This window comes from Gracilinanus agilis, chromosome 3 (assembly GCF_016433145.1).
Source record: "Gracilinanus agilis isolate LMUSP501 chromosome 3, AgileGrace, whole genome shotgun sequence".
Taxonomy (NCBI): Eukaryota; Metazoa; Chordata; class Mammalia; order Didelphimorphia; family Didelphidae; genus Gracilinanus; species Gracilinanus agilis.
In genome coordinates, this window is record NC_058132.1 from 490,858,049 (window position 1) to 490,885,573 (window position 27,525).

General features: G+C 38.3%; 1 protein-coding gene across 1 annotated transcript in view; it reads left to right on the forward strand.

The window, feature by feature from the left end:
- Positions 1 to 8,481: 8,481 nt before the first annotated feature.
- Positions 8,482 to 27,525, forward strand: part of NPAS2 (neuronal PAS domain protein 2) — a 269,033-nt gene continuing 249,989 nt past the window's right edge. The window contains exons 1-2 of the mRNA XM_044669305.1: positions 8,482 to 9,127; positions 24,667 to 24,676. Of these exons, the coding sequence (XP_044525240.1) occupies positions 8,668 to 9,127; positions 24,667 to 24,676 (470 nt within the window). The 5' untranslated portion in view covers positions 8,482 to 8,667. The remainder of the gene's footprint in view (positions 9,128 to 24,666; positions 24,677 to 27,525) is intronic.

The following is a 27,525-nucleotide window of genomic DNA, read 5'->3' on the forward strand; positions in this document are numbered from 1 at the left end:
ATTAGTTATTTAGACCTTTTGTAATATCTGAAACTAATGCAGATTCCAAAAGAAGGGCAAGATTATTTTTATTATCAATTTCTGAAATATACAAAAATATAGTGTATCCCAATTATAGTGATGGAAATAACTCTTAAGTCCTTAATTTGCACATTAAGGAATAACACTGGAATAATAATGCCATAGCAGTAAATTATTTGTAGCTGAAACTGCCATCACATTAAGACAGTTTACAAAGGCTCAGATCGTTGAGAAAACCTTATTTTGCATCAAATCCATTTAACACAGCCATACTAATAAAACAGTGCTTGGCTACAAAGAACCTACTTGGTCTATTTCTTATCTAGTACCTATAAATAGTACAGCTCCTTTGAAAAAATAATTTTACCATGCTTTTTTATTGTTGTTGAATCATTATCCAGTCATATCCAACTCTCTGTGACCCCATTTGGAGTTTTCTTGGCAAAGATATTGGAGTAGTTTGCCATTTTCTTCTCTGGCTCATTTTACATATGAGGAAACTGAGGTAAATAGGATTAAATGACTTGCCCAGAGCACACAGCTAGTAAACATCTGAGGCCAGATGTGAAAGCAGGAAAAAGAATCTTCTCCATTCTAAGCCCAGTGCTCTATACATTGTGCCACCTTGCTGCCCATTTTACCGTAATTAGCCTCTTTCTTTATTGAAGTGAACTATTTATCATGAATTCCATAATACCCCATGTTTTGCATATTTATGACAGAGAAATTATTTTTCTGATGGTATGTAGACTTTAACACAGTAACTATCTAAAATGCATTGACATCTGCACATTAACAAAAAGGACACAAATAGAAAATATCTCTGAGGGATTAATATTTATTCACATTCAATGTCTTCAAAGCATATACTTAAATTACCTCTTCTTTACTAATATTGAGTTAAATGAGAAGTTATCTGTTTTTCCCCTTAGGCAGAGTGCTGCTAAAGACCACATACATTAGTGTGTCAGAGCACAGCTGTTTTTCTGCCCCTTTGCTTAAACTATACTCTTTCCACTTGTTGAAAAAATGTGTGTCTAAACAGCTTGTCTGCCCCTCCAGAAATGCAGCTGAGGAGCAAATATATTACAGTGTTGAAGTGATATCTCCCACAATATGTGCTTTTAGCTTCAACTCTACAATTACTTCTGAAATCCTCTAAGCTAATTGCACCAGCTTGAGAACAACTTCTATCCCTTTGGCTCATTTACAGTTCACCCACATTCTTTAGACTCTCTCATTTCTCCTTGTCTTTTCCCCACCCCATCCCCCAACAAATGATTATTTAGATCTCTTCTCTTCTTTAGATTTTTTCACTTATTCTGAGGTTTGCTACCTTCTCCATGTACATGTAACTCTTATTAACCAGGCAGGTCTATTCGCAAAAGCTATTATTAAGGAATGGGCTGTGGGGGTGCTGGATGGAGTAAGATAATGATTTCCCCATCACAACTGGACCTTTCTTCAAGTAGATGCTGGACAACCACTTCTCAGGGATGAAACAGGATTTATTCTTTTGAGAGATTGGACTAGATGATCTGTAAGGAACTTTCCAACCTAAGATTCTATGATTCTATAATCTAAGCATTTCCTGGGACACTTTTGAACTGAATATTTTGCCACATTGACAATCCTGTTGCTGATAGGAAGGGGATAGTTACTCCCTTTAATGCTCCCCACACCCCAAATGTAAATATGCACTGGAACATCATAAAAGTTCATTAGGATTTACCAATTGATATAATAGCTCCTGTTGGGAAGGAAGTACCTATAGCTCTTCTTGCTTGGCAAAACAAGTGTGGAGCAAAGGAAAGAGTTACAAATTTAGTATCTGAAGAATTGGGTTTAAACCTTGTCTCAGTCACTCATCCTAATTATTTGAGGTTGGGTAAATCACCGCCTCATTGGATATTTTAATTTCTTCAACTGGCTGAGTGATTTCTAGGGTCTCTTGAGCTTTTAATCTATGATACTAAGATACAAAAATCAAGAGCAACACTGTATCCTGGGCTTACCTGTATTGACAAGAGTATGATCCTTACCTAGCCTTTGTGATATTAGTCTTTTGGCAAATAAACACTCCCATAGAAGATGTCACCAAAACCTTAGTAGCTGCCTTGATAAAACTCCAAATAAGTAAGCTCTTTATTGTACTACCAACTTTCTTTCTTTCTAAGAACTTTCTATGGCCACTATTACTCCTTATATATCTATGCTTTTTCCATCCTAAAGAAACAGATTTCAGACATTTGAATGATAGCGACTCTGGGAATTAAATAAGAAAGTATAGATTCTCTAAATTGGAAATACCATCTAATTCACCTAACAGAAATTTCCTCATGATATTCCTGACTAGTGGTCATCCAACTTCTACTTGGAAACTTAGAATAAGGGAAATCCTAGTACCTGATGCTTTGAGGGGTATGTGGAAGAGAATGTGTATTTGGCCAACTACTTCTCATCTAAACATAAACTAGATGGCTGAAAAGTAAGGTCCTATAGAGAAAAAATGCTATAATAACACATTCCCTGAATTATTTTGGATAGTCTTAGCCAAGCACTTTAAAAATCGGATTTAAAAAGTAATAATAAATTTCCTAGAAATGTTCAGTTTATTGCTGTTGTTCATTCATTTTTCATTCCCCTCCAACTCTTCATGCCCCATTTGGCATTTATGTTTGGCAAAGATCCTGGAATGGTTTGCCATTTCCTTCTCCAGCTCATTTGACAGATGAAGGAAACTCAGGCAAACAGGATTAAGTGACTTGGTCAGGGTCACACAACTAGTGAGTATCTGAAGTTGGATCTGAATTTAGGAAGATAAGTCTTCCTGACTCCAGGCTCAGCACTCTATCCATTGCACTACCTAGCTGCCCCTAGAAGAGAAATGAATGGAACACAAAAAATTAAACTTCATCATTGAGGGGGAAACAGTGTAGGAACTTTCTAAGCCCATGTAACTATAAACCCAAAGAAAGATATTCCCACATTTAACTAGCATCATATTAAAATGTATTCTCCCTTGGTTTCAATTTGACAAGTAACTCTTAAGTTCTTACTATGGACCAGACATTGTGTTAAGTTGAAGGACTACAAAGACAATAAATACAAATATTTATAAAGCACCTACTATATGCCAGATACCGTGCTAAGCACTTAGCAAATATTATTCATTTGATCCTCACAACAACCCTGAGAGATATGAGCTACTATTTTCTCCATTTTACGAATGAGAAAACTGAGGCTACAGAGGTTAAGTGATTTCCCCAAGGTCACAAAGTCTGAAGCTAGGTTTGAATTCAGATCCTTCTGATTCTAAACCCATTATTCCATCCACTGTGACTTCTCAAGGAACTTACATACTACTAGAGGAAAAAATAAAAAGATTTTTAAAAATTAAAAATATATATATATGCATATATGTCTAGCTAGATAAACAAAACAATATTTTTAGGGGGAAGAACAGCATTTCCAACTTCATTTTCTGAGAAGTGTTGAGACAGAGAGACAGAGATTTCCTTGTAAAATGCTTCTAAACAGTAGAATCAGAAATCTAAGATCAGCTAAGGTTTTGTCATGGATCAACTTCTATGGTATAACCTCTAATTTAACATAGTTTTTCTTTCAGGTCAGGTTTCAGGTTCTTAGTTATCCATACTAGGTTTATAAGGAAATCTTACTTCATTCTTCTGCTTGCCAATCACATGATCTACCCTGCACAAAGGAAAAATCATGTCTTAACTTTCCCAGGCAGGCTGCAAAAGGCCTTTACCACAATTGCCTCCTCATTGTGGCAAGGGCATTAAAGAATCATTTTAGTCTATTTTCATGTGCTCAGAAGTTTCCACAATATGGAAATTTAAAAATTCTACCTGCCTTGATCTTTCAGAAGCAAGTTTTTAGGTCTTAAATCTTTTTCTCACAGGTTCACAGAAGCTCTGGCTCATGAGTCATTTAATCGTCTATTACTTGATTCAGAGACCTCTCTGCTTTACCCTGATGTTAATTGGGCTTTCACTCTTTAGTTGTGACATTTTGCTCTGCTTGTATCGTGTTACATTGCTTAATAATGCTTCACAGGGTGTCGTTTGTGTGTTGTGTGTGTGTGTGTGTGTGTTTTTAACTTTCTCAATATAATCTGAAGTTCATATGTGACCATCTATAAGCAGCCTAATGGAAACTAATATGAAAAAGGGGGCAGGACCCACTATATCACAAATCATAGAATTTTTGAACTAGAAAAAAAAATCTAGCCCACGGGTTTATAATCTTTTTTGTGTGTGTTATGAACTACTATGGCAGCCTGTTGAAGCCTTCAGACCCCTCCTGACAATAATTTTTTTCAGTAATTGAAGGAAATAAGAGATTAGTAAAATAGAAATAATCTTTCAGCCAATTATGGTCCCTCTGAAACCTATCCAACCTCCCATCCCCATTTTACAAACAAAGAAACTGAGGTCCAGAGAGATTAAATGGCTTGCCAAACTATTTTGTCTGCCTAGATTGTGCAGTAGTGGTATTAGGACTCCAGTTTCCTGACTCCTAGCCGAGACCCTTTTTCAAAAAACCAGTAAGTCTTCAAAAAAAAAAGGAAATACCCCCATACAACATAAATCTCGCAGGATTATCTCTTCTCACACCATCACCACTATATGTGCTTAAACTTTGGAATGTCATTCAATTCAACAATTTATTAAACACCTCCTATGTGCAAGGCATTGCACTAGACATTGAAAATTTTGTCTCTGTCAAAAAGTGAAACAATACATTCTGCCTTCAAAGAACATGCATTCTATTGTTAATAAAATATTAATAGGGGAAAGGGGAAAGTTGTCTAATACAAAGGAAAGGAAAGGAAAGGAAAGGAAAGGAAAGGAAAGGAAAGGAAAGGAAAGGAAAGGAAAGGAAAGGAAAGGAAAGGAAAGGAAAGGAAAGGAAAGGAAAGGAAAGGAAAGAGGGGAAAAGGCAGACCTGTGATTTTATTGGTATAGGTAGCTCCCAGGGAGGAAGCTCCCTCTATCAGTGCACATAGTTGCCTAGAAGCACTGGGAAGTAAAGTGATTTGCTCAGGATTATGCAGCCAGTAAGTGTCAGAGGTAGGACTGGAAAACAATCCTACTACATTCAAATTATTGCTGCATCTAATAGACTACAGGTTTTTAGAGGACAAATACTATGTTCCTAATGCTCCACCACCCCACCCCCCAACACACACACACGTACAACATATATTAGGGCCTTAATAAGTATGTTTAATAATGGCCAAGGTATAATCTGCTTCTATGGAAAAAATATATTAAATGGTGCCTGGAAAAATATTGAATTCCTAGGACAGCTAGGTGGGCTCAGTAGATAGAGAGATAGGCCTAAAGACAGGAAGCCCTGGGTTCAAAACTGGCACTTCCTATCTGTGTGACCCTGGGCAAGTCACTCAACTCCAATTGCCTAGCCGTTACCCATACTATTAATTCTAAGACAGAAAGGGTTTAAAAACAAACAAAAAACATTGAATTCCCCCACTAATATCTATATAATGTTTGAAATGATTGACTATATTTTAAATTTCTCCTCTCCCCCAAGAAAAACAAAGCTCTGAGATTGAGAAAAATTCTCATTAATGAAAAGCTAAAAGGAAAATGTTATTTTTAATAATTAACCATTAGATACATAAAAGATCTCCCTTAACTAGCTATGAGTTTTATAACAATTTAAAGGACTAAAGATAGTACAGCTTCTATAATTATGGTTTACTTTTCTTTTGTTATATATAATGCTATACATATTTTGTTATATTGTGTTAAACTGACTCTTATGTGCCTATTATTAGAATAGGGATAAACCATCATCTTAAATATGCACTTCCTCATGTGCTCATGGAGAGAAAATATTTCAGTGAGTGCCCTGTTCTAATCTAACACGAGTCTCCTGTTACATTCTCCAGACTGTATTCCCTGTTACATAGCCATTCACATTCCATAAGGTGCCAGCCCTATGGAATCTGCAACCAGGAAGCAAATATAATGGATTCAGGAATAAGTATAAAAGTACAAAAAAATTCTCCACATGTGTATGTCTTTATCATGATCACTTCTTGTGGCCTTAAAAAGAAGAAATAGAAAGGTCTCAAGATTTACCACTTTATATTGAGTGGCAAACATTGAAAATATTTATCTGGGAAAAAGAATGACTTTCATCACATTACTACTTATCTGATACTTTATTAGCTCAAGACAACTCATTTTTCCAAGGGATCATTTAAGTATTGTCCAGCAGTTTCTAAAAGGGGGAAGGATGGAGGAGGAGAGGTTTGGGATCCATTCCAAAGGAAGGGAGGAACTTTTAAAATTCTGGATTAAATCCTGTTAAAAGTACACAACTTTATCCTTTGGACATTAGTCATGGCTGCAGTTTAAGGCAGGGTGAAATGTAATTACCTAAAGAAGGGAGGGCAAGGGAGGAGGGAGAGAAGAGAGAGGGTTGTCTTCTTTTTGGAATAGACTAGATTTCAAAACAGTTATATATCCTAAGCCACTTCCTTCTTCTTGAAAGACACCTACAAGTTAGAAGCAATCCTAAGAATAACAGATTCTCTTAGAATGCTCATTTCCTTACATCTGGTTATTTTTCAGAAGAAGAATTAGACAAAAATAATACAAGTGGGAAATAAAGAGAATGACCTACTTAAGGAGGGGGGGAGCTCTCGGTGAACGTTTTGATCTAATTGACGGTGTGGAGTTGCATGACCAAATAAGGTGGTGCTAGTTATGTCGGGGCTGCAAAGACTCAAGCCTTGAACTTGGGGTGGGGGTGGGTGGAAAGGAAGAAAAGGAATTAGAGAAGAGAGCAGGCTACTCCTGCGTCCCTTGAACCTAGTGGAACACCTAGGGAAAGTCCTCTTTCTAACTGTTAGCTGAACTCATGAAAAGGGTTTGACAAAAGGACAGGTTGGGGCGCATTCTGTTTCCAAGACAGCCTTTACTTCTCTCTCTTTCCGCTTCTTCATCCTGGTTTAATAGACCTAGACTAGGATATTTGGGATTGTTGATCACCACTTTAGAAGCTCAAGGGCTTGATTTGGGGTGAGGGTGGGAGAGCAGTGCAGAGCTGGGGGAGGGGGAGGAGGAAGAATGGGAAGATTTGGATTCGGCTGTTCTTTGAAGCTATAATTTTCTCACTCCTTGCCTGTTATTCAGGGTGGTGGTCTTTCTACCTAAAGAAAAATCCTCCCCTCCCATCCCCTCCTGTTTTGTACCGAAGGTGTTTTATCTCCAAGTGGGGAGTGATGGGAAGCAGTGGCGTTTGGCTACTTTAAAGCAGAGCCTGTCACAGTGGCATCTAAATGCGGTGGGGAGGAGTCCTGCCTGGGAAGGTCCTGAAAAATCCAGCCGTTTTTTCAAGGTACCGCCTGAGTTGTTACAAGCTGCCCTTCTCTGCCCGACTTAAGTTTCGGAGCCATGCGGAATTATCAAACAGCAGCTACTGGTTTATTTTAAGACTATTTATATACATCTGTCTCCTGACTGATATTTGCTGTAGGCTTTGTGAAACCCTCCCTGTTTTTGCTCTACTTATTTTTCCTCTCTCTCCCTCTCCAGCTTCTCCTTTTCTTGGATCCTCGCCTGTCTCCTCCCACAAAGCGAAAAAAAAAAGGTCACGTATGTTTGGAAAAATATGTAGGTCAGTGGAACATTTCCTGCACTTGTGCAAAAGGAGAGGAGGGTGGCGGGGGGGAGGGGAAGTCGGGGGAAAGAATTGAGGGGGGTAGTGTGTGCTCCTCAGGGTAATCTCCCCCGCCCTCAAGTCTACCTCAGACTTCAGCTGGGGGTGGGGAAGGGGCAATTAGCATGTTCCTTTTCATCCCTGACCCATTTTCCAGACCAGCTACATTCTCCTGGAGATAATGATTATTTCGAACAAGCAGCCGCAGCTAATGCCGCCACCTCCCCCCAACACACCTCAGTCCTACTGCACACCAACCACTGCCCCCCACCCATGCTCCCCACCCTTTTCCTCTGCCACCCCTCTCCCCAACTAATTCGGAAACCACATCTGTTATCTAATAGTCCCTAAAGAGAATTCACTCTCCCTAGTGCAAGGATACCATAGCACAGACCTATGCCCCGAAGGCAGTGTTCGGGGGAAGGGAAGGGGCGGACCGACACTAACATCCACGCACGCACACACACGCAGGTGAGAGTGGGAGGGGGTTGCCAGACGCAGACTGTTCAAGGAGCTGGGGTGAGGGCGAAATCTTCCTGCCCCCGGGTGCCAACTTTGATAGGAACTCTTGCACCATCTCTCCTTGGTCTGTTCACCTCAAGACCACGGCCCTATCCCCCACCCTCGCCCACCCTAATACCCTCGCCTCTGCTTTTCCACCCCCCCCACCTCCCAGCGATCCACCAGCAGCGAAGCTGCCTGGCTGCAGCGGGACCCCAGGAGCCCGCAGAGAGCCGGTCCCTTCCTGCAGCAGCAGCCCCAGCGAGTGGCCGCGGGCTGCAAGGGTCCGAGCCCAGCGGTCGAGAGAAGCGTGTGTCTGTCCGTGGGTCCGGGAGCCCCCGTGTTGTGTGTGCGTGTGGTGTGTGCGTGTGAGTCCGCGAGGCGCAGGCGAAGCCGGAGCCCCGGGATGCGGTGGCTGCTCTCACCATGAGATACCGCGGCGGCGGCAGTAGGAGCAGCGGGAAGGAGGAGGAGAAGGAGGAGGAGGAGGAGGAAGAGGAGGAGGAGGAAGAAGAGAAGGAGGAGGAGGCGGCGGCGGCAGTGGTGGCGGCTAGCGAGGGAAACCTCCCTGGCTGGCTCTGTGTGAGGAAGAGTTTGCCTCCGGAGCAGCCCGGCCTCCTGCAGGACTGGAGCAGCGGTGGGAGCGGGAGACGCCGGGAAAGCGGTAACATCCACCCCAAAGGTCGGAGCAGCGGCGGCGGCGGGGACGGTGGGAATAGGAGCAGGAGCAGGAGCAGCCGCCGCCAGCCACCGGGTCCGACCAGTCCCAGCTCTCGGGTCGCCTCGGCCGACAGCAGCAGCGGCAGCTGGAAGAGCGCGATCCCCGCCAGGCTCGAGGGCTTCTCCCAGCAGCGGCAGCGGCAGCTGGAGCCCCCCGAGTCCCGCAGCCGCCGCCGCCAACAGCCCAGGTAGTGCCCCTCCGGGAGTGGGGTGGGGGCAGGGATGTGGACACCCGAAGGATTGGAGGGGAAATGAAGCAGGTTTCTCGGGCTGATGCCGGGTGACACGCGACTACATGTCTTGCTCTGCGTTTGTATGTGTGTGTTGTGTGAGCGTGGGCGCGCGTGTGCTTAGTGTGTGTGTGTGTGTTCATTCACCTGCTCCCCTAGGCGGTGGGAGATGCTGTCCTCAAGCCAAGTGCGGGGACCCCATGCCTGGAGTGGGCAATGGGGAGGGTAGCTGGGGAAAGGCTCCGTATCTCACTGAGACTGCTTCTAGTGTGAGGTGGGAGACTATTTGTACATGCATATTCACACGCCTATGGCCCTGGGTTACCCATTTCTGCAGGAAAGCAGGAGGAGAAGGAGGAGGCAACTGCAACTCTGGTCATTTCAGTGTTTGCCTGAGAGTCGGGAGGGAGTAAATGAGACACCTTCGAGTCTTTGGGATGTTTTATACACTTTGGGGAAGTGTCTGAGGGGAACTTAGCCCAGGCAACATCATTTGGGAGTTCATAAGCTATCCCCACCCGAGCCCACGATTGCAGATCCTGCGGATCCCACGGTATGTTCTGAACTCTGTAGTGCTTCCTTCAGGCTTGTACTTCTTGCACTTTGGTGGAGCTTCCGCGAATGGGGAGGAGGAGGTCGAGAAGCTCCTGACACTGAGAGGGAAGAAGAGGGTGGCATGGGTGCCACTGGCCACATCTTTTTGGTTACTTAGATTAGAAGTTGGCTCAGACTAGGTATTGAATTTGCTATCAGTCGCTTCGAGAACTTCAGAGTCCAGCTTCTTGAATAGCCTGGGCAGTTGTCCTGTAGTTTGCTTTTCCATGAAAGACTTTTAGAGGTTTTATTGGGAAAAGGGCTCTTCAGTTCCATAAGATGAAGCAGGCTTTGGCTTTCATGAACTGAGCTCTTGCAAGATAATAAGAGAGGAATTGTGTAGGTGCTACATGCAAACAGATACAAAAACCCCACTACACTATTGGCCACTCCTTAAATGTTCAGGATAGGAAACTTTATTTTCAGTACTCTGATTCATAAATAATTAGTAGCTAGATGTGTTGATTAAGCAATGGAGAAACACAGGGCCACATCTCCAAAGAACTCCATAAAACTCTGGATTATAACCGGTATGCATTATTATTCTAAGCTTAAAGCTCTGGAGTTCAACAGGTGTTCTCTCTTTCTGTATAGGGGTCTCGGGAGTGAAAAATTACACCTTCCTCCTCATTATTAAATGCTGTTTTCTTAATCCAGTATATGTCTAAGATCAACCCCCCCCCCTTCATTATTTAATTGTATATCTTCACAGACAAAATGAAGAAGAGAGTTGAGATGACATGATTCTTGAAGTCAGGGTAATTTAGGGCCCAAACTTTCTCTTCTTACTTAATGAGAGTGGACTTTTACTTTTGACTTTCTAGATTGGCTCAGGAATATACTTCACTTAGTTTGTGTAGACAGACTTAGTAAGGCAGTCAGATCATCTCTGATATGCTTTTAGAGCAGTTAATTACTCCAAAGTCTATTGGTTGACTACTTATTTTCTGCATTCAAAATATGGCTACTCTTCTTAATCTAGAAGATGTGTTTCAAAATTGAAAAACAAATGTTTCCTTTATCTTTTGCAACCTGGTTTCCCAAAAGGAAAACCAGTTTTCACAATTTTGCTAATAATAACCAAAAACAAATATAAACAGAATGATTTGAAAGATTTATTTTTAAATAAGCCTTTATTTCACAAAAATGCAATATTTCATTATAAAACCAAACTAGGTGTATTAGAAGTATTGGCATTTCTCAGCAATTCTCATATTAAAGCTTTAGTTAAAAATGAAGAGGCATAAATAGGATCAGCAACTATGTTTCCATCTTATAAAGAAACCATGGTCTAAGGCTTATAAGAATTGTAAGTGAAAAGCTTTTAGCTATTTCCTTTTGTGAAGTAGATTTCTTTATTTGTGGTACAATCTACCCCACTGAGAAAACATAAAGTATGGTTTGTTCTCATTTCTCTTCTTGGTGACATAGAGAATGAAAGAGAAAAATTAATTCTGGAGAAAGGTTATTAATAAAATTTCACCTCCAAAAGAGTTAAAAATGAAAAGAAAGGAACTTCATCTTTGAAAACCAAGATGAGCTTTAGAAATGAGTAGAATAAAGAAATCCATAAATGGCATGATATAACAACTATTCAGACTTAAAAAGCAGTAATAAATTTGCTGAAAACCTCAATTACTTTTAAAGTTGATTTTGCTACAAGGGAGTTTATCAGAAATCTTTGTACATTTTTTCTAGCTGATTAATAATGAAATTTGAAAAAAATTCAGTTACTGCTCTCATTTATTTGAATCAGTCCCATTTTTTCATGAGTGATCTTCCCCTTTTCCTAACCATTCTAATACCTGGTTACTAACACCTGCTAACACCCGGGGGGAGGAGGAGGTTTCAGTCAAAGCGTGCATGTGTGTGTGTGTGTGTGTGTGTGTGTATGTGTGGGCACAGTCATACTTATCACAACTTCATAGAATAACATTCTCAAGGACATGTTATTTGAACATTGTGGGCTAAAAGGACTGTTTTTTGGTCCCTTTAATATTTTTTAATTTAGTATTTTTTAAATGATTTGTCAGACCTTCCTTGGGGACTATGATGTCACTAACTGTCGTTCATTGATTATACTGCACAGGATGACTTCTCTTTTCCCAAGAGAGGTCAAATTGTTGAATCATTTAAAATGTTTGAATGATTAAATATTCTTGGCTGCATTGTAGCAAGTGTTTAATTGGCCACTTTATAGCAAGTGTTTAATGTAGTTTAATTTTCAAATATAAATCTTATCTGATCTTGTATTTGCTTACAAAAACATGGTGTTGGCACAACCATTAACTTTTTTCTATTTATCATAATGATTCAAAAGAAAGGCTTTCGTTAGAAAGTGATATTGCCTCAAAAGTTCTAAAATCCTGCCCCTTTATATCGTGTGTTCAAGTGGGATAATTAACTATGAATAATTTTATTTTGAATGGTATTTCTGATGATATACAGTACCTCTTGTCCCCCAGAACCTAGCATAGTGCATGGTACATAGTAGGTGCTTAATAAATGTTTATCAATTGATGTGTTATGATGGATTGTCATGCTAAATAAATATTTACTAAGACCATATACTAAGGAAAGAAATATTTTTAAAGAAAATATTTACATAAGTCTATTGTTTTCCTTACCTCAGTTCATTGTCTAGAGCTGGGATCTATCTCAGAAGCCACCGGCTGGCTTGTACACCCCAAACTATTCCACAGGCAAAAACCTCCATAGACTTCTTGGAGAGTGCATTTGTGTAGAGGTTACTATGCAACTATTTAGTCTCATGATTTTTTGACCTGAAGTGCAAAAGTGTTACTTTATACTATCCATACTTGAAAATGTGAGAAATCAGAGCACAATCCTAATCCACTTACATTGTTTATACCTTTAATTCCGTCAACATCGGAACACCCTCAGCCAACATCTGTCAAAACCCACCTCTAATTTAGTCTTAGAGAACGGACCGAGGATGAAATTGTTACTTGCCCAGTGTCCCACAACTATTAAGTTTTGAAAACAACATTTGAAATGTCTTACTGACTCCATTTTAATATCCATGTAGAGTGAATAGGGATTGGATATGGAGTTGGAAATTACACTTTTGACACTTTACTAGTTATGTCACACTAGATAAGTGATGTTACTTCTCTATTCCTATTTCCTCATCTGTAAAATGAAGGAATTGGGATTACAAGATTTCTAAGGTCTCCCCTACCCCCAGTTCTAACTATTATTCTAAAGCCATTTTGCCACAGATGGGAGAATAAATCATTTAGTCAAAAAAATCGTTCTGCTATACAATCTTTTAGTGAGAAAGAACCCTCCCTCAGATTATAATTTGCCCAAAGTCATAGAGGTAGTAAGTGGAAAAATTGGGTTTTGAATTTAGGGCTTCTTACACCAAATCTTACAGGGCACTAAGGTAGAGAGGGTTGACCTCTTCTTCACAAAGGCCATTCATTAGTAGTTGTCTGCCTCTAAGAATTGGGCTGCCAAGTTTTTTACTTCATTTATGTTTTTATAAAAACAACTCAAAATTAGGGTAGGCAGGCAGCTGCCCAAGGTTCAACAAACAAAAGGAGGGAAAATGTGTTCAGAGGGCACATCCAAAGACATTATTGTTACTTTAAAAAAATTCTACTGCTTAAGGCATGCATATATTGATTAAGTCAGAAGTTTTTAACCTTTTGTGTATGTCACTAACCCCTTTGGCAGTCAGATGAAGTCTTCTTCTGGTGACTTCTCTGGTGAACCTGTTCTCGGAATAATGTTTGTTTGATCATTTTTAATGCATAAAATAAAATACCAAGGATTACAAATAAAACCACTTATATTGAAATAGAGTTACCAAAATATCACCAGAAAAAGTCCAGGAACCCCTACTAGAAGTCAGGTTGCTTGTGAACGTGGACAGAAACATATGGTGCAATTTTCATTTTTTACCCTTATGGATACCTTGTCCCAGATCTGTTTAAGTGGGTATATTCTTAGTGTTCTCTTGGGATAAAAAGGAGTGGATCAAACCTAGCAAACAGATGCTTAATGCATATTAGACCTTAAAAATAGGAATGCCTCCATGCATTTTTACTTGTTCAACTTCTGTAAGATATTTTGCAATTCTACTTTTTAAAAAATATATAGCAACTTGAAGACTCTAATCTAGAACCTTGATTGCTTGTCCTTTATCGTCAGACTGCCATTCTTCCCGTCTTCACTACAGAAGCAAATGCTCTTTTTCATTGGCCCTATTCTCCCATTGGGCAATAATCTAGAAAGAACAAGGAGTAGTGAAAATTCTTATCATTTTCTTTGCTACCAAGGTTAGATTTCTTTGTCCTGGTATATATCATAGAATTGCAGTACTTTGGTTTTAAGGGACTCAAAATCACTTGGTATAACCTCCTCTTTTTTCATATGAGGAAATGAGACGCAAAAAGCGTAAGTAATTTTCCCAAGTTCATGAAAGTAGGAAGTAGCAGAACTAGAATTTGAATACAGGCCTCTTGACTTCAGTACAATTATTTTTTCTATGTTCTTTTTTTTTCATCATTTCCTATATCATATTTTCCTACTCTATATTTTTCCTATATCACTTTGAATGTGGCATGGGGGTGGTTAGGGCTACACATACTAGCAGTAACATAGTCAGGACTTGCTGGTTGCATTTCAAATTACTTTTATCAAACTGGCCAGAATTAGTCTTCTCATTATGTATCCTGAGGTTGATTACCAGAAGGAGCAATAACAGTAGCAGTGAAATTAGTTTTCTTTTACTCTTTAAAGACCAGTTTAAATCCCCAAACATCTAAGAAACCTTTCTGTATCACCTCAGCACACATTGACCTTTCATTCCTTGGACCCCTGAAACACTTAGGTTCTACACAAGTTTATTTAGTTTTTATTCTATTCACCCCAGCATTGTTATCCTCTTATATAAGATAATAATCTTTAGAATGGAAAAGGAATTTAGATATTATTTCACTTAATTCCTTGAATTTCACAGATGAAAAAATGAGACTCAGTGACTGTACACAATTTTATGTCTTTCTACCTATTCCCATTTAGATTACAAATTCCCTGAGGCTTAAGGTCTATAACTGAGATAGCATTATGCTCCATGCAATACCTTTTGCTCAGTAGGTGCTCAGTAATTTTAATTTGCTTAATTAATTTCTGTGTCAGGTAGAAAAGAAAATATAAGATCAAACTCTTAAGAGAAGCTCTCTTCTCCATTTACTTGGGCAATTGTAATAGCCTCTAATTAATCTCCCTGCCTTAAGTCTCCCTTTGCCAATCCATTCTCTACACAGTTGCCAAAAAGACATTCCCAAATGACATCACTCCCCTGTTCAAGAAACTAACCCCTAGGTTCAAATATGACCTTCTCTATTTGGCATTTAAGTTCCTTCATCATCTAGGTCCAGCACCATTTTTCCAGACTCATTACACATTACTTTCAATTATCATGTGTCCACTTTTTAATTAGTTTCATTATTTTGTATCTTATCTTTCTACATGTTGTCCCCCACCATCACCCCCAAAGAACATAAATGCCTTGAGGACAGGGATTGATTCATTTTCATCTTTATGTCTCCATTGCTTAGAACAGTGCCTGATCCATAGTAGATAAGCTCAATTAAATGCTTTTGAATTAATCAGGAATTTGGCTTTTTTATATTCCTAGCACTTGATAATTTTGGTTAATATACTTCTCCCAGGTAAAGGCCAAATGTATACAAAAAGGAGAAATTCTATTTATTGAATGTGTAGTCATACATGTAAATGTTATAAAACACACATTATAACTTTTTCATTTTCCTTTATGCATGCCCTCAAATCCCAAAGTATTTTTCCATGAAAAGAGTTACTATTCCACAAAGTGCATTTCAAAAAATTACAGGGTGGGAATCACCTAATAAACTGAGAGACCAAACAAAAAAATCAACCAAAAATGTACATTTATTCATTTTAGCATGTTAGTTTTAGGGTAACAACATCTACAAAATTCCTTTTTATTTATTCAAATTAGAAAATCTAATTTTCAAGAAAGATTTCAGGGAAAGATGAGTTTTCTTCAAATTTGGACCCTTACCATTTAGTGGGCTTGGATTTTAACCTGAAGGTTTATTCAGGCATAGAGCCTTAAATATTAGTGAAACAAAAAAGTCAAAATTATAAAAAGCAGTACAACTTTTGAAATTATAAAGTTAACTTGGAATTTGTTTTCAGATTCAGATATTGGTGACCTTAGTGTCCAACTCCTCCATTTTTGCAGAGATATGAATTATAAAGGGAAAAAATAAAAACTGTTCATAGCTTTACTCTTATATACCCTAGGACAGGGGTCGGCAACCTTTTTGGCCGTGAGATCCATAAACGCCACATTTTTAAAAATGTAATTTCGTGAGAGCCGTACAGTGTTCACAGTGTGAGCTTCTGTAACAGTGCCTGAAAAAAAAATTGACTTTATGGCTCCTGCAGAAAGAGCCATAATTGGCCCTCAAAAGAGCCAGATATGGCTTGAGAGCCATACGTTGCCAACCCCTACCCTAGGACTTTGTTTTATGTAACCAATATGTTCCAAAATCCCTCCTGTAAGTTGAAATTCTCACATAATAGTGAACCACATTATTGAATAATTAGTATTTCTAATACCAAATACCTAGATACTTCACAACTTTTCTTAGGCGTATCAGAGCTACCAGCATCACTACTCTTGTACTTTAGGGCCATTATTAATGAAACAAAGAGAAGCATTGCTCTGGCAGGGACACAACTTGTTGCAAGCAAGAACTGATTTGGGGAGCTAATGTTCTGCACAAAACAATGTAGTGACTCACACTAATGCTTCTCAGATCTAGAATAAGTATGATTGGGTGAAGTGCTGCCTAAATGATGTGGATTTAGCACTTAATTAAACATCTTTATTTTACATATTTTTCTGCCTTAATTTTTTTTCAATTACCAGTCACATATACCTGAATTTTTGTGTGTTGAGTTTTCATAAAATGAGGTCCTACTGTAGTTCATTTTCTGTGTCATGGCTACCTAGAGATAGTAGCTGTGTCCACACAGCATAAAGTATAGAGAAGATTTAGTGATTGCCAGGAAGGATACTTCTAGACTGAATGGTGGGAGGAGAGGAGAGAGAGAGGGAAGAGGAGAGGAGAGGAGATTGACCTGAATTAACTAATTTGAATGTCTTATGTTGCTCAAAAAAGAAGGCACCTTCTGGTACACCCTCCATTACTCTATGGGCATATGTTATCCCTAATTATCTGAGAAAAATTTTGTCTTCTTTATAGCCTCTCCTTTACTTATCCCTTCTGTTGCAATTGTCAGTAAGTAGTTCATTCATTGCCATTTCGTGTGGCAATGTTGCAGAGACTAGTTTGTTTCATACAAAATTGAAACAAGAAAAACAAGTGATATTTCCAATGCTATGGATCCCTTGGTTCATACACATTTTGGGGGCTTATGTATGCATATGAGAAATGCAAGTTTCCTTTAATGTGAGTGTAGAGTAGCTGTGGTAGAGTGGAAGGAGTACCACTTTTATAGTTCGAAGACCCAAGTTTGAAAGTTGCTTCTGCCTCTTAATGATTGTTGACTTAAAGAAGCCACTTAACTCTGAAATTGTTTAACTTTTATATGCCTCTGGTTCTTCATCTTTAAAATTAAGTGTGGGGGGCGGGGGACCAGATCTTCTTTACCAATCTCACTTGGTTCCTATGAGGATCAAATTAGCTAACCTATGCAGGATGCTTTGTAAATCATAAAGGGCTATTCAATCAGCGTCTGTTATCATTGCTGTTGTTTATCCCACATCTGATATTTCATGGTCTAGGAAATTCCCTCTGCTTATGCAGATCAGCAACTAGTCCATAACTTATAGTCTTAGATAGCTTCCTGGAGGTTGAAGAGATTAAATTAAATTACTGATAGTTACACAATCATTTGGAAGCAGGATCTGAACCTAAGTCTTTCTGTCTTCAAGATCTAGCCACCATGCAATGATACTTCTCTGGCTGATATAATTAACTATTTCTGAAATGGTTTCTGTTCAGCTCTCTCTGGAGCTTTTCACCACCACCTTTTCTATCCTTTCATTATGCCCATTCTTCACTCTCCTCTTTATCTTCCTATCACAGATTCTTGTTGTTCAGTTGTGTTCAATTTTTCATGACTCCCATTTGGGTTTTTTTAGGAGAAAGATCCTGGAGTGGTTTGCCACATTTCCTTCTCCAGCTCATTTTATAGATGAAGAGACTGAGTTAAACAAAGTTAAGTGACTTGCCCAAGGTCCCATAGCTAGTGCCTGAGGCTAGTTTTGAGCTCAGGAAGACTCCAGGCCCAGCACTCTCTCCACTTTACCATCTAATCAGCCCCACAGAGAATGGCAGTAGAAAAGTTAGCCTAGAAGTATGCTTAGGATCTTACTCAATTGACTATTAGTCTCTAAAAGGAAAATTCTACACTTTTGCCTACACCTAAAACTTAACATTGCGAAAACTGGCATTTTCCCATCCACCTACTAATATTCACCCATCAATGATACTTCTTTCACTCCATAATTCCCAAAATATACCTGTTCCTGTAACATAAGTGGAAATTCCAAGTTGTTTCTTTGCCACTTGCTAGAGGTATGGCTGAGTAACATAATTTCTTCCTTATATCTAAAATGGCAATAATAATAGTTATGCTAGGAAATTGTCTTGTAAAGCATTCTAAAAATGTAACCTATTATTCTTCATCATTTTCCTGCCCTCAGTGGTGCTACTGGCATCCCAGGGTAGCAGATGTTTAAGGCACTTCTAATTTCTTTCACTTTACCCCTTGACTCTAGACTAGGAGTAACAAATCAGATTCTTCCTGCCCACAACCCACCCCCACCGTTTTTGGAACCTATTCCTCCTTTCCTTGTTACCTAGATTACTCCTGAAGCCTTCTAGCTGATCTCTATTTTTCTGGTTCTTCTCACTTAATATTGTACATACTGGTCAGAATAATCTTCCTCAATTTTTGTCATAACACTGCCATGAGCTAGAAGGGTATAGTTGCTTATACTGTAGCCTAACAAATCAAATCTAAACGCCTCATTTTTGCACTCAAAGCCCTTCAACCTTTCATCGATGTAATTTCTCATCTCACTTGTACAATAATGCACATCTCTCCACAATTAAGTGATTTCAGTTTCTCCATTAGTGGCTTTCAGTCCTCACCAATTGTTTGGACTTTGTGGGGAAAGTAAGAGAAGGAGAGTGACTTTAAAAAAATGGAAGATAGCAGAGAATGACAGATTCCTGGGAACCAGGAATTGTTCAATTCTCTATATTTTAATAAGCCAAGGAATCTCTCTACCTTCACAAAAAAGAAGGTAGAGGATTAACCCCCCAGGTGTTCTGAAGTGAGGAACAAAGGTCACTTGACCTTATAGAGAACAAGAATCTTGTGGAAACAAGATTCTTACTCCCCTACTTTTCATCTGCCTATGGGTCATTCATAAACTGAATATGCCAGGGACTGGTTATGTAAGAGTTGTTAGTTGGCATTTATCCTGTACTTGCTATTATTGTTGAACATTTAAGTTCTTATACTTCTTCAAAAGCATATAAAAATTAAGCATTGACAAATTAATATCTTTTTAATGGAAAATCTTATAGTCTCACTTCTGACTCATTCACAAACTGAAACCTAATCATTAATCTTAATTTTCTAAATAGCTTAAAATAAGGATGAAAATTAATAGGGTTAAATACAAAGACCTACAGCTGGGATAAAAGAAAAAGTCAGTTTCTTAAATATAAGGTGAGCATGTCTGAAGAACTGGAGGCTTAGTGGACTTGCATGTTCAGTATCAACATTCAATACGGTAAACAAAACAATTTTAAAATCCCCATCAAATGTGATCTTAAACTTTTATTTAGACTGGTTCTCAAACATTTTTGGCCTACTGCCCCCTTTCCAGAAAAAAAAATTACTTAGCGCCCCCTGGAAATTATGAAACTATTTATTGAACTCGGAATAGAATGTAATACAAAAAAATATGGCCATCACCACCTTCCTGGATTGCTGCAGCACCCACCAGGGGGCGGTGGTGCCCACTTTGGGAATCACTGATTTAGAGAGATACATTCTCCAAATCCAAGGATTTGCCAATCCTATTCTTCATTGCCCTGGTCAAACCAAATCTAAAGAATTGTGTTGATTTCCAGGCACCAAATTTCAGCAAGTCATGGGATAATTGGGAAGCTAAGGGAACTCAAAATTATGACATATGAGGATCACTTAGAGCAGGGGTTGGCAACCTTTTTGGCCGTGAGAGCCATAAACACCACATTTTTTAAAATGTAATTTCGTGAGAGCCATACAGTGCTCATAGTGCGCACTCCTGTAACAGTGTACACTCCTGTAACAGTGTCTGAAAAAAAAATTGACTTTATGGCTCCTGCAGAAAGAGCCATATCTGGCCCTCATGTAAAAGTGAAATTTTGGAAATGCCATCTAAAAAGTGTATATATTTCTATGGACAGGGGAAATGTATCAAAACTACATTTCCCGTGATCCAACATGGTCCAACTGGTTTCCGTTTCCGGGTTTTTGGGCTTGGGGAGGACTACGTCTTGACACAGGGAAGAGTTTATAATCTCCTGGGTTAGGAGGGAGTGGTCTCTTGGCCGGCAGACTCAAGACAGTAATGGAGGCGGGAGTTTTGAATGCTTTCAAGCGTGTGGTCTAATTATCTATCAGCATGGCTTTAATTAAAATACTAATAATTATTATTATACCAGCCTTTATCATTTTTCATATTTATACTCAAAAGAGCCAGATATGGCTTGAGAGCCATACGTTGCTGACCCCTGACTTAGAGGAACTTGGGATGTTTATCATACAGTAGAGGCTACGTTCAGAGGAGTGGCACAAGATAACTGTCTTCAATGTTTGAAAGGCTCTCTGTGTGAAAAAGGAATGAAACTTGTTTTGTTTGTGGCTAGAAGGCAAAACTAAGAATAGTGGCAGAAGCTGTAGAGGCAGATTTAACATTCAATATAAGGACACACTTAATAAAAAGTAAGAACAGTCCAAAAATGGAATGGGCCTTAAGGGATCATCTTGTTTTATTTACAGACACAGACACACACACACACACACACACACATTCTCTCCCTGTTTAAAGGTTTTTGCTAGTATTTTAACTGATTACATATGGAGAAATGTATCAGTCTATTGAGAGAATCTTCCTTAGATTTGTCTGGATCTAGAAGAATTAGTCTTCTCTTTCTGCTACAGGAAGGAGAGAAATAATTATTTTCTCTATCTAGTTCTGGACAAAAGATGATATTGTACTAGGAGAATATAATGTGTGTTCGATAACCATACATGATTTAACAGTAACTAGTATTTATATATCACTTTAAGGTTTACAAAGGGACTTGCATATAAAGTTCATTTGATTCTCAGAATAATCCTATATTTTACGTCCTGTTATTATCCCCTATTTTACTGAGGAGGAAATTGATGCTGAGAAAATTTCAATGATTTGTCTAGGATCATGCAACTAGGAAGTATCTAAGGAAGGCTTCAAACTCAGCTTCTTGACTCCAAGGCTAACTAACACTCTATTATGTCATCTAGCTACCTAATTTAATAATTAAACATGAGATTCTGATGTCACCAGCAGAAAAAAGCAGACTCCCAAATAGGAGCAACACACACTTAGAAGACTGCATCCCTTTCTCAACATGATTTATTTTTTAAATCATTATTTTCCTATTAATTAATATTTAATTCATATCCTATCTCCAATGAAAAAAGGAAAATGAAAAACAAAATTCTTGTAATAAATATGTAGTCAAGCAATTATCATATTGATTGTGCAAATAATGTATGCCTCATTCTTCATCTTGAGTATCACTTTTTCAAGATATAGGTAGCATTTTTTAGTACCAGTCCTCTGAAGTTGTGGTGAGTCATTGTGTTGGTCTTAAGCCATTCAAAGTTGTTTGTCAACAGATATCATCTAGTTTTTTTTATTTTAAACATTTATTAATATTTATATTTTAGAAAAGTTAACATGGTTACATGATTTATGCTCTTACTTTCACCTTCACCCCCCAACCTCTCCCCTCCCCTGGCCGATATGCATTTCCACTGGTTTTAACATGTGTCATTAATCAAGACCTATTTCCAAAGTGTTGATAGTTGCATTGGTGTGGTACTTGCGATCCCCAATCATGTCCTCATCAACCCATGTATTGAAGCAGTTGATTTTCTTCTGTGTTTCCTCTCCTGCAGTTCTTCCTCTGAATGTGGGTAGCGCTCCTTTCCATAAATCCCTCAGAATTGTCCTGGGTGATTGCATTGCTGCTAGTACAGAAGTCCATTACATTCTATTTTACCACAGTATATCAGTCTCTGTGTACAATGTTCTTCTGGCTCTGCTCCTTTCACTCTGATCAATTCCTGGAGGTCTTTCCAATTCACATGGAATTTCTCCAGTTTATTATTCCTTTGAGCACAATAGTATTCCATCACCAGCATATACCACAATGTGTTCATCCATTCCCCAATTGAAGGGCATGCCCTCATTTTCCAGTTTTTTGCCACCACAAAAAGCACAGCTATTAATATTTCTGTTTATCTATGACCTCTTTGGGGTACAATCCCAACAACGGTATGACTGGATCAAAGGGTAGGCATTCTTTTATAGCCTTTTGAGCATAGATCCAAATTGCCATCCAGAATGGTTGGATCAGTTCACAGCTCCACCAGCAATGCATTAATGTCCCAATTTTGCCACATCCCCTCCAGCATTCATTACTCTTCCCTTCTTTCATTTTAGCCATTCTGCTAGGTGTGAGGTGATACCTCAGAGTTGTTTTGATTTGCATTTCTCTAATTATTAGAGATTTAGAACACTTTCTCATGTGCTTATTGATAGTTTTGATTTCTTTATCTGAAAATTGTCTATTCATGTCTCTTGCCCATTTATCAACTGGGGAATGGCTTGATTTTTTTATACAATTGATTTAACTCCTTATATATTTGAGTAATTAGACCCTTGTCAGAGTTTTTTGTTATAAAGATTTTTTTCCCAGTTTGTTGTTTCCCTTCTGATCTTGGCTACATTGTTTTGGTTTGTACAAGAGCTTTTTAGTTTTATATAATCAAAATAATTTATTTTACATTTTGTAATTTTCTCTAACTCTTGCTTGGTTTTAAAATCTTTCCTTTCCCAGAGATCTGACAAGTATACTATTCTGTGTTCACTTAACTTATTTATAGTTTCCCTCTTTATATTCAAGTCATTCACCCATTCTGAATTTACCTTGGTGTAGGGTGTGAGATGTTGATCTAAACCTAATCTCTCCCATATTGTTTTCCAAATTTCCCAACAATTTTTGTCAAATAGTGGATTTTTGTCCCCAAAATTGGGCTCTTTGGGTTTATCATATACTGTCTTGCTGATGTCACTTACCCCAAGTCTATTCCACTGATCCTCCCTTCTGTCTCTTAGCCAGTACCATACTGTTTTGATGACTACTGCTTTATAGTATAAGTTAATATCTGGTACTGCTAGGCCCCCTTCCTTCACATTTTTTTTTCATCATTTCCCTTGATATTCTTGATCTTTTGTTATTCCAAATGAACTTTGTTATAGTTTTTCCTAATTCAGTGAAAAAGTTTTTTGGTAGTTTGATAGGTATGGCACTAAATAGGTAAATTAATTTGGGTAGAATGGTCATTTTTATTATGTTAGCTCGTCCTACCCATGAGCAATCAATGTTTTTCATCATCTAGTTTTAAAGATATTTTCAAGGATACAGAGTTGCATGGGCTCTTAGCCGGAATATCAGCTGTCTTTCTATAGGATTTGTTGAATCAAAGACCAATGGAGACTTTTCTCAAATTGTTTCCTTGATCTTCACTATGATCGTTCTTTCTTCACATGTCAGTGATGTACAGACATCATCCATTATTTCTATGTCACCAGCACCGTTAACCACAGGCACCTTCTTGCTAGGTTGCATCAATTCTTCTTTCTCACTTTAACAATGTATCTATTGGGGTGTAGTGGAAAGAGTGTTAAAGTAGGAAATAAAAGCATCAGTATCAAATTCAGAGTTTGTCACCAATCAGTTATTACCCTGAAAAACCTATTTGACCTTTCTGGTCCTCCATAACCACATATGTGAAATAATACCTGTTGGCCCTGATGATCTGAGTGATCCCTTGCATTTCTAAAATTTTGTATACCCCTCACTTCCTTAAAAACCTTTTACAAAAATTACTTGTATCAAACCTTCTATGCTTGACTCCCACAGTATCATTTTCTCCTCTGATACTTGGCATTTTTGCAGTTTGTATTACATTAATTTGTAATTATGGTGTTCAGTAAATATTTTTCTGTCAGAGAAGAAGCATGGATTGCTAGCTAGAGTGTTAAACTAGAAGTCAGAAAAAGCTAGGTTCAAATTCTTCCTCTGATAATTATTAGCTTTGTGATCATGGGCAAGTCACCTAACTGCTGGAGCACCAGTTTCCTCATCATTATAATGGGGATATTAATAATATCTACAGTACCTTAGAGGTTTATTATAAAATTCAAATAAAATGATATCTGCAAAGCACTGTATAAATTATTACATTATGGTAAATTGCTATTGATTATAATATTATAATTTATAATTATTTGGATGTGTTCTACCCCCCAACCATGTCGATCAGTAAGCATTTATTAATTTCCTACTCAATTGCCATGCATGGTTCTAGGTACTAAAGATACAAAGAAAAAAAATTGAAACAATCCATACTGTCAAGGAACAATACATTTTACCAGGGAAACAACATGTACATATATGTGCAAAATAAATTAAAGGTAATTAAATACAAGGTACAGCTAGGTCTTAATTAATGGGAATAATGAATCCTGCGAAGTGGTCATGTTATTTGAATTTGCTTTGTATATTTCCTTTGGGCTAGAACCAATTAGCGGATTTTTCCATAATTATAACTTCAAACATTACTAATCCAAATAGGTGACACCACTTCAGGGCATTATTTATTTGCACTAATCAAGACCTAACTGTACTTAGGGAGGGGCATCAAGGGAAAGACTTCACATAGATGCTTTTGTTGTGACTAGAAAAAAGTAAAGGTTTCTATGAAGAAAGCAAGGGATTCTATTTGGAGGAAAGGAGGGAGTGCATTCCAGGCATAGAGATCAGCTTCTTCAAAAGCATGGAAATGGTAGCTGGAGTGTGTGATTGAGGAACAGAGAGAAAGTTAGTTTGACTAGACCAAAGAAGTATGGGAAGGCTACTAATGTGCAATGATTAGTGGGACCACATTGTGAAGGATTTCAAAAGGAAAACAGAGTTTATATTTTTGTCCTAGGGGCAATTGGGAGTTACTGTTGTTTACTGAATAGAATAACAAGATAATCAGATCTGTGCAAAAGTCACTTCAGTATCTTTGTGGAAGATGACTTAAAGTGGGAAGAGAATTGAGATAGGAAGACCAGTGCAATGAAAGAAGCCACTTCAATGGTCTGGTTAAGAGGTAATAATTATATCCCTTTAATCATCCCTTATAGCTGCTCTGTTTCTCCTTTTATTCAAATATTCATTAATTGATACAATTAACAAATATTTATTGAGCATCTATATATACATACTCACATATGTGTACATACTTAAGAGGAGGGTATTTTAAGTACTGTGGGGGATTCAAAGATGACTGAGATAGTCTCTTCAGTCAGATAAGATTATGATGTAGCTCAGGAAGAATGACAAAACCTCTATAAAATAATATATAGAATGCTAAGAGCGTAAGGGAGAGTCAGAGGAAAAAGTGATTTACTTCCTGCTGAAGGAATCAGGTTTAAGGCTTCTTGGAAAAAAATGTCTTTTGAGTGAGACCTTGAAGGACAGGATGAATTTCTCTCTGAGCAAAAGGATGTTTGATGGAGTGATGAATAATCTGCTTTGCCTGAGGGGAGGTTATATGGAGGAAGGAAGGTGAGATAAGACTGGTAAGGTAGGTTGGATCCAGAACCTTGAATGCCAAGCTAAGGATTTTGGCAATGCTACTTACTCACTGTATGATCTCAGCCAAGCCAATTCACCTTTTACCACATTTTCCTCACTGGTAAAATGTGGGGTTTGAATTAGATTAGGAGCTCTTCACTTCAGGGTCCATGACCTATTTTTTTTAATAACTATATTCCAATGTAATTAATTTCCTTTGTAATTCTATGTACAAATTGTCATAAGTGGTCCATGGCACAAAAGAAGATTAAGAAGCCCTGGACTAACTGATCCTTCAGATCCCTTCTGAATCTAACAGGCTTTGATTCAAAAAAGTCATTTTAATGATTGGGGCAGGAAAGTACTATGGACACTATGCATAAGAAAAATAAATATGGCAGTAAGTTAGATTGGAGGAGGAAGAAAATGGAATTGGGAAGACCAATCAGATAGCCACTGCAATAATCTAGATGAAAATCAATCAAAACTGGAACCAGGATGATAGGAAAGGACTTGAATATGAGAGAGATTTCAAAAGGCTGAATAGATGGGATTGAGTGATTAATATGAGTGCAAGGGAGAAAAAGGAATCAACATGACATAACAAAGTTTGATCCTGAGCAATTGGGTAATTAGAACATTGGATGAATCAGAGTGATTTGCAACGCCCCACCCCAAAAAAGTAGTGAGTGTTATAAGAAACTCAGAAAATTGTGTTGACTAAGAATAAAAGTTTTTGAGTTGGCTTTACTAAACAAACAAACAAACAAAAAACAGAGAATACTGCTTGGTGAAAGTGTATCCATATTTATATTTATGGAAATTTGTGCTATTCCCATTCTAAATATTCTTCTCCTGGTCTTGGACTGTGTGGCTCAGATATTTTCAAATGTCTAATTACTATTTCATTTATATTATTTCCTCATAGTTTGGGTTATTTCAGGTGTCTTCACACAGATGTGAAGATGAAGTAGGTTTGCTCTCTCCAGTTCTTTTGATTGGTATAATTGATGTACACCAGTGATTCCCAAAGAGGGCACTACCACCCCCAGTGGGCACTGCAGCAATCCAGGGGAGATGGTGATGGCCACAGGTGCATTTATCTTTCTTATTAATTGCTATTAAAATAAAAAAATTAATTTGCAGGGGGCTAAGTAATATTTTTTTCTGGAAAGGGGGCGGTAGGCCAAAAAAGTTTGGGAACCACTAGTATACACTTTGAGTGACTCAAACCTTAAGTTTTATAATACAATAAAAGTTGATAATTCTTAGTTTTCAGTTCAATTCATTGAACACATATTGAGTGTGTAATGTGTGCAAAACACTGCTTTCTTTTCTCCAACCCAATTCTACCTACCTCCTCAGTAGAATGTGTGCTCAGGTTGAGGGCACAGTAGTGTTTTTGTTTTTTTGAAGTTGTTTTTGTTGTTTTTATATCTAAAGGATAGAGCACCCACTATGGAAGTTGCTTAATAAGTGCTTTTGATTTGAATTTAACTGGGGAATATACACCGTCTAGATAAGATAAGAGATTCGTGTTCTCCTGGGCTCCAGTATAGTCCCAGTCTTGTTAGAATTAGGGTATTAAGGGGCAGCTAAGTGGTTCGGGGTACTGACAGCCAGGCCCAGAGATGGGAAGTCCTGGGTTCAAATCTAAATTCAAATACTTCCTAGCTGTATGACCCTGGGCAAGTCACTTAACCCCCATTGCCCAGCCCTTACTG